Source organism: Heloderma suspectum, chromosome 6, assembly GCF_057233095.1.
Source record: "Heloderma suspectum isolate Gila_16-S chromosome 6, 16-S_ref, whole genome shotgun sequence".
In the NCBI taxonomy this organism is placed as follows: domain Eukaryota; kingdom Metazoa; phylum Chordata; class Lepidosauria; order Squamata; family Helodermatidae; genus Heloderma; species Heloderma suspectum.
This window is the reverse complement of record NC_139463.1, coordinates 64568295-64588624: the sequence shown is the minus strand read 5'-3', so window position 1 is coordinate 64588624 and position 20330 is coordinate 64568295. Positions and strand designations below refer to the sequence as shown.

The 20330-nt window shown below is 46.6% G+C and overlaps 1 protein-coding gene across 1 annotated transcript; it reads left to right on the top strand.

Moving 5' to 3' along the window:
* The first annotated feature begins 319 nt into the window (after window positions 1-319).
* On the top strand, window positions 320-8770 carry LOC146341032 (keratin, type I cytoskeletal 12-like). Its single transcript, XM_084804597.1, has 8 exons — window positions 320-817; window positions 2150-2232; window positions 3860-4016; window positions 4999-5160; window positions 5437-5562; window positions 6736-6953; window positions 7102-7154; window positions 8517-8770. Exons 1-8 carry the CDS (start codon window positions 320-322, stop codon window positions 8612-8614), a joined length of 1395 nt encoding a protein of 464 aa, XP_084660723.1. The 3' UTR covers window positions 8615-8770.
* Window positions 8771-20330: the final 11560 nt, after the last annotated feature.

Below are 20330 nucleotides of genomic sequence, written 5' to 3'. Positions count from 1 at the left end.
ACTCCCTCAGTGCAGCAGATGGATTATTTCAAAACCTATCTCCACTCCACCCACTCCACCCTGTTAGCAGAACAAATACCAGGAGGGCACTGAGTTTCCACACCAGTAGACAATGTTGGGGTTTTTTGCACACATCATCCAGCTTGTTCAGGAGATCATTGAATGGGCAAAAAGATGAAAGTATGTTGCCTAAGGAGGTGTGGACTTCAACAAGCAAACACTCCCTTGGTTTCATATATAAAGCCAAATCCTACCGCAAAGCTATTCTGCATCACCCCATCACCACAGCAGGTTCGGAGTGAGCTCTTTTTGATGCACCATGGCTTTCTCCATCCGAGCATCTACAGGACCCCGTCAGTTCTCTTCCCGGAGTGGATATGGTGGAGGTTCTGTTAGACTCTCCAGTTCCAGTAGTGCTGGAAGTTTTGGGGGAGGATTTGGTGGTGGGTCTCTGCTCAACTTTGGGGCTGGTGGCGTTAGCAGTGGTGGATATGGCGGAGGCTTGGGAGGGGGCTTTGGTGGAGTCTTAGGAGGAGGCTTTGGTTGGGGTTCAGGTGCTGGCTTAGGAGGGGGCTTTGGGGTAAGTGGGGGAGGAGAAGGCAGCCTTTTAGCAGGCACTGAAAAGGAAACGATGCAGAATCTGAATGATCGCCTGGCTGCCTACCTGGACAAGGTGCGATCTCTGGAGGAAGCCAATACTGAGCTGGAATGCAAGATCCGTGAGTGGTATGAGAAAAATGGCCCAGGGGCTGGAGGTCCAGGGGCTGGCCGAGATTACAGTAAATACTACCCCGTGATTGAAGATCTCAAGAACAAGGTAAATGCTCGTGAGATCACTGCACTTCTTTACAAATTGAATCCCTCTCAATGATACCTGATTGGTGGGAGATTCAGGACAGATAAAGGAAGGGCTTCTTCACACAGCGCGGAGTTAAACTATGGAATTCGCTACCACAGGATGTAGTGATGGCCAAATTGGATGGCTTTAAAAGGGGGGTGTACAAACTCATAGAGGAGAAGGCTATCGATGGCTACTAGTCCTGATGGCTATGTGCTACCTCCAGTACCAGAGGCAGTGTGCCTATGTACACCAGTTGCTGGGGAACATGGGTGGGAGGGTGGTGTTGCCCTCCTGCCCTGCTTGTGGGTTCCTGGTCAACAGCTGGTTGGCCACTGTGTGAACAGAATGCTGGACTAGATGGACCCTTGCTCTGATCCAGCAGGGCTCTTCTGATGTTCTTATACCCAGATAAAATATCATGAATCCCACTCAAAAGTGGCTTGATAATAATTCATTTCTTACAATACTGTGACCTGAAATGATCTCTCACTGTAGATGTGTGTTTTTAATACAGTTGTGTAGATAAGACACCTTCAGTGAACACACCTCACTTGAATAAAAGGGAATTAGATAAGCTGCCCTATTAGTCCTAAGCGAAGTCAAATATGAGATAGATAGATAGATAGATAGATAGATAGATAGATAGATAGATAGATAGATAGATAGATGTGGACTAGCATCTGGGAGGACCAGACTGAGGTCACATGGACTCACTGCACTGCACTCTCAGTGTCATTTGTAAAATGGGAATCAAAGTGACTTCGTCCAATTGGGTCATTTTGGACTCCTGCCAAAAACAAAAAGCAGAAATTAAGACAACCATAATCAGGTAAAATGTATCCAGGCTGCAATCTGGTGTATACTTACTTGGGAATAAATCCAATTCAACAAAGTTGGATTTACTTCTGAGAAGCATGCATAGGATCAAGCTAAACGCTTCTTTTGCATTTATAAAAAAAGGACATTTTTTCCTACACAGTTTGAAAATATATTTGATAATAACTATCACTTTCCATAGCCTGGCATGACTTTGACTTATTCAGTGAAATGTTTTTCCACCAACAACATTTGAGAATCAAGTCAAAATCGAAATCTGCTGTTTAGCTTTGAATCTGGTATATTTAGCAGTACGCAATTGGGGTAGGTGTCCGCTAATGCTATGACAGAGAGATGAACCTAACCTGAATCTGCTGATCTAAAGACATTGATGTAGCATTCTATCTGGCTTCCATTTACCACTGGATGTAAGAATGAAGCAGTAGTATAAAAAAAGCCATATTCTCTAGAAATACTCTCCTTCTTTTCCAGATCATCAATGCAACTATTGAAAATGCCCGAATAGTCCTTCAGATTGACAATGCAAGGCTGGCAGCTGATGATTTCAGGCTCAAGTAAGTAGAATTGTCTGGTGAAGAAAACAGATAACGCCCAGATATATTTTAAGCTTCATCTCTGTTTCTTTGAACATTGATCATAATCACATCACTGCTTACTTAATGGTAATGGCTAGTTCAGACAACCGAATTGCCTGTTTTCATTACATATATCCTCTCCATAATATCAGATTATGCATGCCAGAATGCATCAATCAATCTGTAACTGACTGTATCCTGCAGTTTCATTATGTACCACTCAGAGAACACAACTGCATCATAGCCTTGAACGTAGCCCTCATTCCGAAGAGAGAGAATGGGCTTCTTCACACGGAGCTTTTATCCTGCTATTGAGATTGGTTACTCACGGAAGTTTGTGGGTCCTTTAGATGATGTCGTCAACCTCCAAGGTGTCTCCTGCACTAAATGACCTTTATTCCGTTTTTTAAAAGATAGGAGATAATGAAGTATCAAATTCCTGTGCTTGAGTTCCACTTGAGTTCCCTCGTGAAAAGAGGAAATCCCGCAATAAGAGGAGCTAGAGCAGAGCACCATCTAGCGGCTGCATAATGAAACATGTGGAAGACTCAGACAAGGGGGAAAAGAGGAGAGGAAGCACGTGTAAAGGGAGTCTTGTCATGATCCTTCATTTAAAATGGAAGCAGAAAGCCCCGTTTTAAATGCGGAACTTTAGGCTGGTGTAGAGATGCTCAATATGGAATGCACAATGAGTTGTATCTAATGGTGGCTTTATGCTAGTGGAAAGCACATCTGCTTCTGCTTAGGTACTGATTTTTGCTAATCCCACCCCCCTCCTACCCATTGTAGTCTCCCTTGCCCCCTGAAAAGATCTTCCTCCAGAACAATATGGGATATGGCTTGGAGGGTCCAATAGGTAGTTGCAAGGGGATCAATGAAAACCGGGTGCCTCACCTTGCAGAAGCAGAACTGTTTTCCGTTAGTGCAAGGCCACCATTGAATGCCACCCAACAGCATAAATCCTAACTAGACTTTCACGAACAGAAGGGCTCCTTCTATTCATAATTATGAGTGAGATCCAGAGGAGGATCCTAACCCTGTTGCAGAGCTTCCCCCAACCCTCCGGAGCCGATTTGGAAGGGGGCACAACAGACTGCAAGGGGAAGGGGGAATCGATGGAAGTCGCTTCTTCCCCTTCTGTTGGCAGGAGCACCACCCAGGAGATGCTCAGGATCCCAGCCTCTATTTACAAACCCACCAGAAAAGATTCAAAAATAACTGAGAAAAGGGCTGAGACAAGAGAGAACAGCTGAGATGCGGTGTTTAACAAGAAGTAAAGTGCCACTAGAAAGTAACAGAGGGGGAGAGTGTAAAGATATAAGGAGAAAGATAAGGAGACTGAACATGAAGGTATTTATCAACTCAATTTCAATTCAGTGGAATCAAATGGGGAAAATGTAGGACAAACCGAAGAAGAGGAATGTTGGTAAATGAGAAATAAGAAAAAAACAAAGGAGCTTTGTTGAAAATAGAGGAGAGTGGGTGAAAATCAGAAATAGAAAAGCCAGATAAAAGCACATTACAATCATATGAGGTAGTGTATTACACAGGAAGACCTGTGTTATTAGGCGGAGACAGTGGCCTTGTACATTTGAATTCTTGGTAGGTTTGAGAATGAAGTGACCCTTCGCCAGAGTGTGGAGGCTGACATTAATGGCCTGCGCAGGGTGCTAGATGAGCTGACCTTGACCAGAGCTGACCTGGAAATGCAAATCGAAAGCTTGAAGGAGGAACTGGCCTACCTCAAGAAGAACCATGAGGAGGTATGCAAAGCTTCATTTCATTTCTTTTACTTTTTCCATCACCTATTTTTTCCCCTACAGCCCATCTCAGCCTTCCCTGACCTGGCGCCCTCCAGATGTGCTGGGCTATAGCTCCCACTGTTGTCCCCAGACATTGCCCCCAGATGTACTGGGCTATAGCTCCCATTGTCCTGAGGCAGCACTGGCTGGAGATGGCAGCAGTTCCAGGCCAACACATCTGGACCGTGCCAGCTTGGGGAAGGCTGGTTTGCGTGTATCATCATAAACACAATGTGGATCTACTTGACTGCCACAAGAAACGTGTAGAGGTACTTAGTAGAAGAAAGTCCCTTCAGTCTTAAATTATATACTCATTATTCAAGCAGAGGTGTACAGAATTATGCATGGTGTGGAGAATGTGGATAAGGAGACATTTTTCTCCCTCTCTCAAAATACTAGAACCCGGGTCATCCCATGAAGCTGATTGGTGGGAGATTCAGGATAGATCAAAGGAAGGACTTTGTCACACAGCACAGAGTTAAACTATGGAATTCACTACCACAAAACATAGTGATGGCCACCAATTTGGATGGCTTCAAAAGGGGGTTGGACAAATGTTCCTTGCAAGAGGAATAAAGGCGGGATATAAATGCAATAATAAATAAAAAGGCTATCAGTGGCTACTAGTCCTGATGCATCTATGCTACCTCCAATAATCAGAGGCAGTAAGCCTATGTACACCAGTTGCTGGGAACATGGGTTGGATGGTGCTGTGGCGGCACTCATGTCCTGCTTGTGGGCTCCTGGTAGACAGCTGGTTGGCCACTGTGTGAACAGAATGCTGGACTAGATGTACCCTTGCTCTGATCCAGCAGGGCTGTTCTTATGTTCTTAAGCATCCCTGTCAAAGCAGGCTCAAACAAATCCTTTAAATTGCATGCCCAGCTATTTGTTTTGAGTAGACTTATACTAACTGTTCCTTGTTTCGTGGTTGTCTTCATAGGAACTCCTCGGCTTCCAAGGCAATGCCACTGGACAAGTCAGTGTGGAAATGGATGCTGCACCAGGGGTTGATTTGACCAAGCTTCTGAATGACATGAGAATGCAGTATGAGGCCATTGCGGAACAACATCGAAAAGAGGCTGAAGCCTGGTTCAATGAAAAAGTGAGCATTGTGAGAAGAGAGTCATTGTGCAGATAATATGATTAAAAGTAGAATCATAGAATCGTAGGGTTGGAAGGGGCCTATAAGACCATCAAGTCCAACCCCCTGCGCAGTGCAGGAATCCGAGTCAAAGCATCCCTGACAAGTGGCTGTCCAGCTTCATCTTGAATGCCTCCAGTGTGGGAGAGCCTACCACCTCCCTGGGTAATTGGTTCCACTGTGCATGAAGCTGGGTGAGATCCTTATGTTCTCTCATGCCGGCATTTGCTATTTCAGAGTGGGGAACTGAAAAGAGAAATCTCTTCAAATACCGAGCAGCTTCAGTCAGGAAAGAGTGAAATCACAGACCTGAGACGGACTTTTCAAAGCCTGGAAATAGAGCTGCAGTCTCAACTGGCTATGGTATGGTGACTGGCCGCCGGGACCAAAGAATCTCTAACAATAGTTACAGAGTAATCCAGGGGAGCGGGAGGGGGCAATCACCACTTACGAAGCCCTGGCCAGGGTGGGAGGTGGGAAGGTGGGTTTTCTTCTTCAAAAGGGGTAGTTAGGCTACAGTTGCGCATTCTTCTGAGTAACGTGTCACTTGGCCCTTGTGACAGGTCCCGGGGTGCCACTGTTTTATATAGATAGGATAGACAATCAAATATAATGTTAAGTATTCGTAGGTCACGTTTCAGGGCAAAAGCCCTCCCAAAGTGGCTTGCGTAAGAGCACACATAAACTATGTTAAGTAATACAAGATACAATTCCAATTGTTGCTGTTGTTCAGTCATTCAGTCGTGTCTGACTCTTCATGAACCCCTGGGCCATAGCACGCCAGGCCTTCCTGTCCTCCGCTCTCTCCCGGCATGTGTTCAAGTTCATATCTATTGCATTGGTGATGCTATCTAGCCATCTCATCCTCTGCCATCGCCTTCTCCTTTTGCCTTCGGTCTTTCCCAGCATCAGGGTATATTTTCCAGGGAGTTTTCTCTTCGCATTAGGTGGCCAAAATATTTGAGCTTCAGCTTCAGTATCTGTCCTTCCAATGAGCACTCAGGGTTGATTTCCTTTAGGATGGGCTGATTTGACCTCCTTGCAGTCCAGGGGACTCGTAAGAGTCTTCTCCAGCACCACAGTTCGAAAGCATCAATTCTTCGGCGCTCAGCCTTCCTTATAGTCCAGCTCTCACAGCCATACATTACTACTGGGAAAACCATAGCTTTGATTAGACGGACCTTTGTCGGCAAGGTGATGTCTCTGCTTCTGACTATGCTGTCTAGGTTTGCCATAGCTTTCCTCCCAAGGAGCAAGCGTCTTTTAATTTCATGGCTACAGTCACCGTCTGTGGTGATCTTGGAGCCCAAGAAAGATTCCAATACAACCACATTAATTTGAAATAGCAGTTAAAATATATATTTCAGTCCAGCCTAACATTCACATAAATGTAACGTCCTGAGATGTGGTTATGCAATCCACCAGCTCATGTTCTTTTGCGTCAGTTTTATACATTTTGTAACCTCTCTCTCTCTCTCTCTCTCTCTCTCTCTCTCCCTCCCTCCCTCTCTCTCTCTCCTTCTCTTTTCAACACAGAAAAAATCTCTTGAAGACACTCTAGCAGAAACCGAAGCTGGTTACTGCACCCAACTCTCACAAATGCAGCTTCACATTGGAAACGTGGAATCTCAGCTTTTCCAGGTCCGGGCAGACATGGAGCGACAAAATGCTGAATACCAGCACCTCCTGGATATCAAGACTCGTTTGGAGATGGAGATTGAAACTTACCGCCGACTACTAGATGGCGAGACTGGGTAGGAGAAATAGCAGACTGTTAAAGACAGGAGTTAGTCATCTCTTGGTGGGATGTCAGTTGTCGGTGAAAGTGAAATGGTCCTCTCTTTGCTCCACCTGATGCTGGCAATGTAATGTGGTAAGAACGTTTCTTCCATCTCTTTGCAGCTCATTTGAAAGTGCTTCTGTGGCAAGCGTCAAGTCAATGGATTCCACTCGTGGTAAGCCAACCTTAGGATCACAGTTGTACAAGCAGGATCTGCAACAAAATGTTGCAGTGCAGAGTGTTCCTGCTCAGAATCCAGCCGGCCAAACATGCTCCTTTCCAGGATACTCCATTCCATTCCCCCTCCACCCAGTTTTCCATACCCTCATCCAACAATCAGTCAGTTCAGCATGCTCAGTCCTCATTAGACTGGTTTGAGGTGGGGGGTCCTCCTCCTTAGGGTTTCCCTTTTTCGTAAAGACTTTTTGTACTTCTGTAAACTTTGGGGTTTCCCTGAGCCTGCTAATGCCTCCCTCTGGGCTGCATCAGTATCCATGCTTGGAGAACAAGTTTACTATTAAGCAGGCTTTCCCAGCTGTAGGTCTCCTGATATTGTTGGACTACAACTCCCAGCATCCCAAGCACTGTGGCCAATGGCCGAGGATGATGGGAACTGTAGACTAATAGCATCTGAGGACCCAAGGTTGGGAAAGGCTGGTGTTTAGGATGGTGGGAATAGTGGCATACCTCTCAAGGCTTCCATCTTCTGTTAGGAAGAGTTTAGTCTCTGTCTTTTCTAGCTGTTCCCTTCCCCTTGTGACCCTTTCAAAGTCCTGGATCGCCACTTAGGGTGCAATCCTATGGAGTTAGGCGGCCGCCTCCGAACTTGGAGGTGACTGCCTATCCAAAGCAGACCAGGAGAAGCACGGAGGGGATCGTTCCCTTTGCGCTTCTCCTGCCCTGCTTTTTCTGCTAGACAGCTGATTGCAGATGTCTAGCTGCGAGAGCACGGAGCAGGGAGCGAGGCTGCTATATAGCACACTGGTTGTGTCGTACAAGCAGCTAGGCTCTCCCCGCCCCAGAATGCCCCCAGCCATGCTCCTTTCCAGCCGCTCCACACTCCTCTTGCAAGCATGGAAGATGGGGCTGTTCCATGCTGTTTCCGAGGCAGCGTGGAAGCGGAGGGAGGGAGGTTCTCTGGGAGCCGACCTTGGAGCAGAGGCTCCGAGGTCGGTTCCTGGAAAACCGCATATCCTATGACCGTCTAGCTGCTGTCTAGCAGCCATATGATTGCTTCCTTGGTGTTCTTAATTCATGTACATATCTATATCATGTACTGTATATATTCTCGCTGCCTTCTGAATTTACTTTCTGCCTCCAAAGAACTAAACCTTTGTCTGTCCAGGTCCATGTCACACAATACATTCCATCAGTTTCTGATAGGTCACAATACATTTTACTTTAAAAAAACACACACATTGTAATGTAGTAGGACAAACACATTCACTTAAAAAGTATTTTGACTCAGCATATCTAAACTGAACACTGTTTTTTAATGGAAATATGTTTCATAAATATCCATTGTTTTCCTATTTAGATCCAAGCAAAACTAGGAAGATCAAGACAATCGTCGAAGAGGTAGTGGATGGCAAAGTAGTTTCATCCCAAGTTAAGGAAGTTGAGGAGCAAATATAAGGAAAAGCAAAATGTCAATGATTCATTCTGCTAAAGCAAGAAATCATTAGATTTACTTCATCCTCTCCTTTTCTGTCTTAGCTATGAAATGTTACAGAAGATACATTCAGAATTCCTCTTTAGCCAAATGATTCAATAAACACTATATTTCAGCTTACAAGGTCTATTGTTTTACAAGTCAGTCACACACTTAATATATGCACAATAGGTCTGTATTGACCATTTGTTGCTATTCAATGTAATGTTCTTGATTCACACACACACACAAGTTAACAGGCTTTTACTATACTACTACTCAGAAGATAATATCGTGATGACGTGTCATCACTTGAAAAGACCAGGGAAATGGATCCATGCCAGACAATGTCAGCAGCAGAGAGACAGTAATACTTGCCAATATTTAGAAAAATGCAAAAAGGGGGTAGGAGAAAAATATATGTTTTTAAGGGGTGTAATGTAAAGGCACTGTAGAAAGGTTTAAAAAGACAACACTAGCAGACTATTTCGAGTCTGGCCACATAGAGAATGGATGGAAATATTAAAGTAAGAGTTCAGTTGGAGAATGCTCAGCAAACAAATGGGTTTTTAACATAAATACAGAAACAAAAGGAACTGAGTACGAAATAATAATAAATATATAGGCAGCAGGTCTACTGGAGTGTGTTTCTAAGTACACCAGCAAACAACAAATGTCAAACTAGAGTTTAGGAATGATAGATTGCCATCTACTGGGGACTCAAAAACCCAACCATTTAAAAGGTGTATTGAAAATACTTTTGTCCCAGTTCAGTGATTCTGGTACATGTTGCCAGTTTAATTCATTCCTTTATTTAGGTAAGCTAATATTTATGTAGACAAAGAATGTGGTGGCCCCTTATATTTAATTAAAGACCAAACCCTTGCTGATAAAAGTCCAAAAACCTGTCATTCTCTGTGCACATGAATTCATGCTTCTCTCATGGCTCCATTGGCATTAAACAGTGTAGAGATGTCCAGACCACCAATTATGCATCAGTCACATGTTTGCATACACAACCTAGTCAATGCATGGTTTTAGAGTGCAATCCTACGCATGTTTAGACAGAAAAGGCTATACATTAGCCAGAAAAAGCCATTATTTTAACCCATATGCATTCTCCAGCCAGCCATGATGGGAGTTGTAGGACTTCTTTCTGTCTAAACACTCATAGGATTGAGCCCTTAGATATCTTTAAAGCACTAACTGTTTGGGGATGCGGCCACTCTATACATGGCCAATAGTTTCATTCCTAAAACTACATTCCTATAAACTCAGACTTGCCTGGGATCTCATCTCTCATCCCAGATTATGGACGCTCACTACAGGGCTGTGAATAGAGCCTGGGAACACCTAATCCTGTAACACTAGTAAAACTAAGGAGGCAAGAACCTAATCTCCTAGATGGGAGACCACTGGGCACCCACCTTTTTATTACAGTTTATTTTATATTGTGTTATCATTATACATGGCACTTTACATAGTGACGTGGATAGCATAGACAGGTCCCTGTTCCCAAGGTGTTTACGTTCTAAAATAGACAACGAGGAACGAGGGAGGGTGGGAAGAGATGGGTTGTGGGGAGGTAGAGAGATTGTGGGTGAATAGCTTCATTTTTATCAGAGGAGGAGGAGGAGGCAAGGCATTAGACATAAAGTGGGTTAGGTAAGAGGAGGGGCAAGCCCTTAATAGAGCATTAAAGGTAGAAAAGAGGTTCCAGAGATTGCTGGAACAGGTGTGGATCAGGGTGGGGTAGTTATGTTGCTTGGCTGGATAAACAGCAGAGAAGAAGTAAGACAGCATGAATTAAAAGTGAGCCTGAGAGTTAGCCAGATCTTTTTCCTTCCAAAATAGTTCAGCAGCCTGACAGCATGAATGCAAATATTGAGCTGAGAGGGAGGAAACCAGGGCCGGTGATCGTTGGGGTAAACGGCTTAATGGAAGTAGTGGGGCAAACAAGTCAAGTGTTGGGGATAGAAAAGAGCTGAACAAGGAAAGAATTTAAAGCAGGGTGGGCAACTTGTGGGCCTCCAGATGTTGTTGGAGTGCAACTCCCATCATCCATCACCATTGGCTATGCTGCCTAGGGATGATGAGAATTTCAGAGTGGTCAGGAGTAACAGAGGAGAGCAGGGAGACACATACTTCTGATGAAACAGTTTAAACCCATCTAAGTTAAAGAGCAGAAATATTATTATAATATTAATAATAGCCATCAGCATGGCTGAAATGTTTAATTAATCAGATCAATCTATTTAAAACCTCTGATCTACTAAAAAAAGGTGCCCCTAACCACACAGGTGTTACTGATAGATAGATAGATAGATAGATAGATAGATAGATAGATAGATAGATAATTCTAAATGCAAATGCTTATAAAAACCGCAGGTGGCAAGATTCTCCCTTCTCTCACATGCAAAAGGAATGCCTCTTCTAAGATGATGTGTGCTATCAGTGCACATCATCTAAAAACAAATTAAGTGTGCTTCTTGCTTCAGAAATATTATTTTAACCCATATGGAAATTTAACTGAAGGACTGGTTGACTAACAGAGCAATTCTATACTCACATTACACTGGAACTGGAGATATGCCACCACTACACTGGCAGAATGGACACCATATCCGATGGATGTTTGGTGCTCCTGTTTAGGGCTTTCCCTCCTGCTCCCTTAGGATTTTTCCCCCTAAAGATTTGTTTATGTTTCTCTGCAAAGGTTCTCCCAAGCCTGCTGATGCTTCCCTTGTGCGCATGACTTTTGCCATTTTGGCTATTTAAGGATTATCATTCAGAGAATGCATTTAATAGCAATATATAGGATGCTGGACCAGAAGGAGATCCTGTCTAAATGGGTGACTGTTAATGAAAATGCTGCATAGCTTCCTATCACAGCTACTAGAAGCAACAGTATCAAAGATATGAAAACAGAAGAGGTCAGTAAGTCTATCAAAATATTCAAATTCAAAACTTCCTGGAAAGTTTTCAGTTGGAATTGGAAAGTACAGAAATACTGGTGGGAACATTAAAAAAATAGACATACATATCTAGCAGTATCACTCAGCTATATTCTTCAGGATCACATTCTGGGTTTGTTGTTGTTTATTTGGTCAGTCGCTTCCGACTCTTTGTGACTTCATGGACCAGCCCACGCCAGAGCTTCTTGTTGGCCGTCGCCCCCCCCAGCCCCCCCATACATACTGGGTACATACTCCAAAAATGGCAGAGACAGTCCTAGAATCACACACACCTCTTAATGCGTATGACCTAAAATGATTCACTTACTTACCCATCTCCAACTCCATTTCACAGCTAATTCAACAACAACAATTTTCAGCAAAGATATACAATGTCATTTTGCCTTGTGCAACACTCCACATAATTATCCTCTGCGACAGAAATACCCAGTAGACACTGATATGTTATTTGTTTTGTAACATTTATGCACTGCCCAGAGAGCTTTGACTATTGGGTGGTACAGAAATGAAATCAATGCAATCAGATCTACAGTGACATCCACTTACAGGGTCTTGGGGAAAAACCAGATAGCCTATTCCAATTTTAATCTTCTCACCAGCATCTCTACAGACAGAGGACATTAAAATGCTGAAAACCAAGCTTATCGCCAAGAATAAAATACATGCTTCTCTCCTGGGCTCCACTCCCTTGTCTAATTAGGTGATGTGATGCAGATTTGAATGAGCTCGGTTGATAGATTACGCCACATACTTATGACAAGGGACTCAATGCATCAACGAATGCCTCAGGGTCAAAGTAGACGAGACAGTCTGGTGATCTGTAATTGGATTCCCGACCTTTTATAGGAGCTTGAAAGCAGCAGGTTGGTTGATGAGCAAAAAATGTGGACTTCACAGAGGCCCTAAATCCATAGGGAACTGTGTAGTTTACCACAGTCAGTAGATTTTAGCAGGCTTTAGCTAACAAAAGTAGGCCCCGTGGGGGGGGGGGGGCTTCTAGAGAGAGCCTCTCACATACTTTTAATTCGTATTGTGCAAAATACTGAGTTACCTCACCAGTCTGAGACAGGGAGTAGTATCTCATCTCACTCCTGCACAGAGAGGTCCTCCCTGTGTCCCTTGGCTCTGGGAAGCCAATGACGTTCTCAGGTTGGGATGTTTGGGGTGAGGGAAGCCCGCCTCTTCTCGAGCTGCTGTCGCGAGGGGGAAGAGGTGCTTCTTGTTTAGAGAGAGAAGCCTATAGGATCAGGGTCTCAGGCTCTCCATCTCTGGTCTTGCTCCAAGGGGGAACCCAGCTTGGAGAACCTTTGGCCCAGAAAACGGCTTCTCCATCTGCCTTTGGGACTCAGATAGACATATCAGCTTGGGACAACTGTTTTGCCAACTGAGGGGAGGTGTGAACTGTCTTTGAATATTTTTTCTGCATCCATTTTCTGTCAATTAACGGCCATCCTTTGCACAAGGGGCTTGATTCTTCTCTGATTATTTATTTATTTATTTATTTATTTATTGCATTTCTATCCCGCCTTTTTTCCTCTTACAAGGAACGCAAGGCAGCTTACATTATCCTCCTCCTCTCCACTTTATCCTCACAACAACCACCCTGTGAGGTAGGTTGGGCCAAGAGTCTGTGACAGGCCCAAAGTCACCCCATGAGCTTCTATGGCCGAGTGCAAACTAGAACCCGGATCTCCCAGCTTCCAGTCCAACACTCTCGCCACTGCATCACGCTTGATAACCAAAAGAATCTGATTGATGACTGGGAACTGGCAGAATCAGGACCCCAGATCAATTCAATGCCACATGGGGCAACTTACTTACTTACTTATTTCTATACCGCCCCATAGCCGAAGCTCTCTGGGCAGGTCACAAAAATTGAAACCACAAAGTGTGGCAAAAAAACAATATAAAATATGAAAGCTTAAAATCACGACATAACAGTACAACCGGAATAAAACTTAGCAGCAATGCAGAGATTTAAAATGCAGATTTAAAACACCAAAGCTAAAAGACTTGGAAGCTAAAATGCTAAAATACTGGAAGAATAAAAAGGACTTCACCTGGCGCTGGAAGGAGTACAATGAAGGTGCCAGGCAAACCTCTTTAGGGAGCTCATTCCACAGCCGGGCGGCTGCAGCAGAAAAGGCCCTCCTCCAGGTAGCCACCCGCCTCATTTCCTTTGGCAGGGGCTCATGGAGAAGGACTGCTAAGGATGACCTTCGGGTCCGGGCAGGCACATATGGGAGGAAGCGTCGAAGCAATCTTTCAGACAGGTACCATATGAGAATATGACAACTTCTCCCCCACAGCACCATGGCCCTCTGCTACAGTTCATTTTAAGCTTTTTAAGTAATGTGATGAATCCAGATTTGGCTTTCTTGCCATCGTCCCCAGTTTGACCCTCAGCAGAAAGCCTTGTGATCCCAAGTCTTGAAGGAGGTTTAGTACACCTGCCTATATGCACTCTGCAAGAATCTCTTATCCAAGCTTGAAAGGTACTTCAAGACATCCGATCACCCGGTTCTCTAAGCAGTGGTCACAGCTGAGCAAAACCTCACTCTTCTAAACCTTACTAGTGAATCATTCCATCTCTTCACGGTATCCATGAAAGAAAGAGCTGTACGAATCCCTTACCTCATTCTGGATGGGACATCCACGGTGGGGGGGAGGCGCTCCATCTGCTGCTGGGCTGCGCCAGCCGCCATTTACGTCCTTGTGGAGGCTGTGATAGGCCGTGATAGGCTACGTATATATTTATGTAGCCTATCACAGCAAAAGGCAGGAACTAATTTGCGTCCCTGCCTTTTGCTGTGATAGGCTACATAGATACTTACGTATCCTATCACGGCCTCCGCAAGGACACAAATGGCGGCTGGCATAGCGGCTGCCATTTGCGGCCGCAGCCCGGCAGCAGCCAGAAGATGACCCAGAGCCGCTGCTGCCGCCAGGTAGGCTCCGTCCTGGGGGGATTCCGCAGGGAGGCGGGGGGGGTTGCCCCGTTCTGCCACGGACTCCAGGGGGCTGGATTTTAAAGAATCCAGCCTCACTGGAGTCCATGACAGAATTCTCCAACATCCCTAGCTGCAACATGGAAATCAAAAGATCTGTATAGGGGATACACAGAAAGCCTTAACAGAAGAAATGTATATATAGCCTTATCAATTGTGTGTGGATAGTGTCATTATATAGTTTAGCCATGAGGTGGCACTGGGCTTAGTTGTATCTGGGTGGAGTCAGAAGTTGTTTTCTTTTGCTGTTCATTTATTTATTACATTTCTAATCTACCGATAACTAACGTTCAGTTCGTTTGTGTTGACATTTGAATTGGGTTCCTCCCCCCACCTCGATGGACTGGTACAGAAATCTTTCAAGCTATTTGTTCTGGTTTCAATGACTTGTTTGCTGTGTGCGATTATATTTGCAGAAGGATTTCCCCCCTTATCTCATATACTAATATATATTAGATAGTAGGTTTGTATTCTTAGTTAATTCAGATAATATTGTTACTTTATATTTATGAAGGATTGAGCTTTGTATATGTAATTTGGTTTGCTTTGGGGTTGTTGTTGGTGTGGGGTTTTTTTGAAAAAATGTAAAATGTGCACTTTGGGCCCTCACCCTCTGCACCAACAGCCAAGAAGAAATGCAGCAGGCAGCAGCCTTCCCCAACCTGGCGGCCTCCAGATTTGCTGGATGACAACTCCCATCATCTCCAGGCAGCATATTGGCTATGCTGGCTGGGAGTGGGGATGATAGGATTTGCAGTCCAACACATCTGGAGGGCACAAGGTTGGGAAAGGCTGGGTAAGAGAAGTTCTGTGGCCCCTGCCCAGAGCTGTGCAGAGGCAGGTGAGGCGGCCGCTGCATTGGGGCTGCCAATATCCACATACATGTCTTCTCAGAAGTAAGCATATAGATTTCAATGGGGTTTATTCCCAGATATTTCTTATCATTTTAATTTAATTTTTTTAATGTCATTTATTTTTCACTCATATAGACTTCTTCCTTCATCTCTCTGCCCTCCCCATGCCCCGCCCCACCCGCCGCTGCCTTTTTTGGCTGCCACCACCACCGCTGCCACTCAACAAACTGACTGAGCTGACCTATCTGAGTCTGATGTTGGCCAGCAAGTTCTCGGGTGTGCTGTGTCTGCGTGCTGGGTTGCCGCCGCTCTGTCAAGGGCTCCTTGGAGGCCTCTCTCAGTCTAATCCAGTAGCCAAGTCCAGACACAGACAAAGGGATTCCTTTCAAAGCTTTATTCCTCTTTTACAACTTAACAACTCTACTGTTAGCAACTAGATATGAGCAGCAGAGTACCTATGCCCTAAGTTGGAAGTTGGTCCCCGTTTGAAAGGGAATCACTGGCAGACCCTGAACTTAAGGGCTAGGGAGAGTCCCTCCCCTTTTCCCTTGGATCCTCTGGGTGCAACCGTTGTTTGCGCGCCAACCAGGCACTACGCCTCCTTTCCGCGCCCTCCATTTGGCGCCGCTCTCTGTGTCGGCGTCGCGTGTCCATCAAGTCGGCTTCCCACGCTCTGTCACTCCCAGGACTGCTATCTAAGCTAGGAATGCCAGTGGGAGGAATCTCCATCAGCCGTTGGCCCTGGGAAAGAGGAGTGCGCTCCTCTCCCAGGAGCGACCCCTCTTCCTCAGAATCAGAACTACTCTGGGATTCTATGGGCTCAGTGTCCACCCTGACACGCTTTACAACTGGCTGGGCTTGCTGGGGGCACGGGATTGATGGTCAGGATAAGCATTTCCAGCAAGCAACTTAGCCTGGCCCACGTGCTCCCGCCCTTCCCCGAAACTGGATGGCGACAGCATGGTCTCAGGAGCAGGTGTGGCAGCGGTGGCTCCTCCATTGCTCCCTCTCGGAGCGAGAGAAGGCGGGCTGCAAGAGAGGGTAAATTAACCCTTTGCCAGGGGAGGCTGCCTTGCCCAGGCAGCCTCTCGGTGTCAGGATTCCCTTTGCCCCTGCTGAAAACTTCAAAAGCCAAATCAAACCACAGATAAGAGGCTTCAGATCCACGGCTTTTAATCCACTGACTTCAATGGGTCATACAGATGCAAATTGTCAGTGACTCACAGTCTACAAAGGAAATGGCTTCAGGGAGTTCAAAGGAAAGCTATGAAAGTTGCCCACCATTTGAAGAAAAGGCGGGCTCGCTATCCTAACTTAAGGGGGGGGATCTCCCTCTCTCTCATGAGACCTCTAAGCGCAGCTGTTGACGCTGGGCCAATTGGGCAGACCGTCTAAGCTCCACCCCTACCATCTGTCTCTTCACTCTGTGCCTGCACCTGGCATCTAAGAATTCAGGTTCTCCAACCCCCGCCTCCCCCTGTTCACTATCTCTCACAGGGGTGTGTGAAGAGGGGCCCTCTCCGTCCAGCTGTGCCTTTGAAGCCTGGGAAACTTCCTCCCCCACATCTTGCGGCTCTTCCTCAGAATCTGAACTATTCTGCCATTCCCTGTGCTCAGAGGCAACCATGACACTCAGGACAGGGGAGGGGGGAATTTGCTGTTCTTCTTGCCCCATGCCTGGAGATTTGGGGAGAGTAGCTGCTGTAGCAGCAGCACCCACCCCACTCACAACAGCATCTCTGGCTCTTCCAGCCACCTGCCCCACAGTGGTAGGCTGGGAGTAGGAGGGACCTGGCTGCGACCCAGCTCTAAAAAAAGTCCCGGGACTCTGTCCTGGCATGACTAGGGATGGCGGAGAATTCTGCCACGGATTTCAGTGAGGCCGAATGCACTGGCATTCGGCCCCCTAAAACCCATGGTGGAAAGGCCCCCTGCCCCCTGCCCCCCCGCGGAATCCCCCCCAGGACTAAAGCTTACCTGGGGCGGATGTTCCACCGGCGGCGGCGGTGACAGCGGCAGCTGGTCTCTTGGTCGGCTGCTGCGGACTCAAATGGCGGCCACCACACTATTTGCGTAGCTGCCTTTTACTTACGTAGCCTATCACGGCAAGCAAAAAAAAACTAACACGTACGCAAATGGCAGCGGCTATGGTGGCCGCCATTTACGTTCCCTTTTTCTCGCTGTTTTAGCTTACGTAAATATTTACGTAAGCTATTACGGCGAAAAAAAGGGGAGTGCAAATAGCGTGGTGGGCGCTATTTGCGTTCCTTTTTTTTTCACCGTAATAGCTTACATAAATATTTACGTAAGCTAAAAAAGTGGAAAAAAGGGAACGCAAATGGCGGTCGCCGTAGCCACCGCCATTTGCGTACACGGTTGTTGTTTTTTTCAGAAGGCTGCCCAGCAGCCAGATGTCCGGCTGTGGGCAGCCCCGGCCAGCGGCTCCACAGAATCTCCATGGAGCGGAGCCGGCCGGATCAGAATTTTGGGTGGAGGTGCGGAGCGCCTCCCCCCCACCGTGAATCACCCCATTGAAAAGGACTTTCGTACATCCCTAGGCATGACCTTCCACCACTGCACCCCTGACAGCAAGGATGGGCAGAAGGTAGCTCTGAATCTCCTGGTAGATTTCTGGGTGGTTTGCAACAGATCAACAAGGATTTCTGACTCCCAATTGTTCAACAAGAGGAGCAGCAAAATGAATCACCACCCTCCCCTTCTCCTCAATTATACTGATGAAATGGAGACAACTTAAGGTAACTAGGAGTGCCGTCTTGTGAGGAAGGACTGTGAGCTGCATTATGTTCTGGTACTGAAAAAATACCTGGGCTCAGAATTCTTTAATTTGAAATAAAATTAGAATTAATTTAATTCTGTCTTTTGCGCCATGCTCTGATCTCGGGGTGCTAGTAAAAAAACAAAGTAGATCCCAGATGTCAGGGTTGGATCTGAGCCCATAGAGTCCCAAAGCAGCTCTGATACTGAGGAGGAGATAGAATCCATGAGAGAGGAACCCTCTTAGGTTTCAGAGGCACAGCAGAAGGGGGAGCCCCACCCCCCGCTCACATTCCTGGGAGCAACAGTGACCCTGGCAGGGAAAGGGAGGGACAACTTGAGCTTTTAGATGCAAGGTGCAGGCGCAGGCACAAGCGAGAGGTTGCGGGAGCCGAGCTGAGGCGCTCAACCCGGTTGGCTCGACGTCAACAGCTGTGCCCCGAGGCCCCACGGGACAGGGGGAGACTTTCCCCTCCTACTCCTTAAGTTCAGAGAGTTGCCGCGCTTTTCTCCAAACAGAGACCAAATGACATCCTAACTCTTAGACACCCCTGGTAGGCTGTTCCTTTGTATTTCCTCTGAGTCTCAGGCAATTAGCATTTGTGAGCTTCATTAGGTTGAATGGAAATAAAGCCTTGGAAAGCAGCCCTTTGGTCTGGGTGTTGATTCTGGCTATTGGAGGATTCAGAAGGCAACAGGGGCATTCCTGACACCAGAAGCCTGAAGCCTCCCTACGCCTGCTGCATAATAGCACTATAGATAGCACTGCAGTGTTCCTGTTTGGGGCTGGCTCGACTCCAAATGGGAGTGCTAGAGCAGTGCAAATGCAACAGCGCTCCTGCTCAGAGCTCCTGACAGCCCCAAACAGGACTGCTGTAGTGCCACTTGCCTGCCATTTGCTGGCAGGGGTTTCTTCCCTTCAGCCTAATGGCCACGCAGGGCTTTCTGAGGGCTTTCACCAACTGAGGGCTTTCACCAACATCCCACCCTCTGTAGGGATGTATGAAACACCTACCTTGCTCCATTCCAGGGCTTCCACAGTGGGGGGAGGCGCGCCGTCCCTTCCCCCAGAATCCTCCCTTGCCGGCTCCGCTCCACGGCGGCTCCACAGAGCCACCAACCGGACACAGCCGGAGTTCTGGCTGCTGCCGGGCTGCTGCGGCAGCAAATGGCGGCCGTCATAGTGGCCGCCATTTGCATCCTTGCATTAAGCCATGATAGGCTACGTAAGTATTTACATAACCTATCACGGCAAAAGGCAGGGACGCAAATGGCGGCCACTACGACAGCCACCATTTGCAGCCACAGCAGACCGGCAGCAGCCAGGACACCAGCCAGAGCTGCCGCCACCACATCCGCCACTGCATCCGCCGCCCCCAGAGCCACCGCATCCGCCACCAGAAACGCTCCATCCTGGGGGGATTCCGCGGGGTGACACAGGGGGATTGCCCCATTCCGCCACGGACTCCGGGGGGGGGGCAGATTCTAAAGAATCCAGCCTCACTGGAGTCCATGGTGGAATTCTCCAACATCCCTACTCATAGCTGTACTCACAAGCAGTGAAGTCCATGCTTTTTGCTACTAACAGAAGCTAAAAACATTCATAGTAGTCGCTCTTTGCACTGTGTACCTTCTAACTGAGAAGGGATGCTTCTTTCTGTACTGTGAGAAACTTGTTTTGCTGCCAAGAGAGAAAGGCCTTGGTAAAGGGTGTGTGTGCGTGTGCACTTTCTGATGGTTTTCTAACTTAATGTGGCTTGCTCTATAAAATCCAGAGCAAATTGGCCTGCTACCTGTTCTCTGAGGCACGCCACCTGCTCAGATAACCAGCCCCGAGGAAGGGCGCCTGTCACTCCCCTGGGAACCAGAGTGACTGAACCAAGAGTTAAGAGATGTGTAGGTGTTCTTTTGCTTTCTCCGCATCCATTTTCCATCAATAAATCATTCTTTCACACAAGTGGACTTGAGTCATATTGGTATCCTCGAATATGTTTAGTGTGTGGGCCCTGGCCAGGCCCCAATTTAAGACACCTATATCAGCATTGCTGGGGAAATGGATGGAGAGAAGGTTCTCTACTCCCTCCCCCA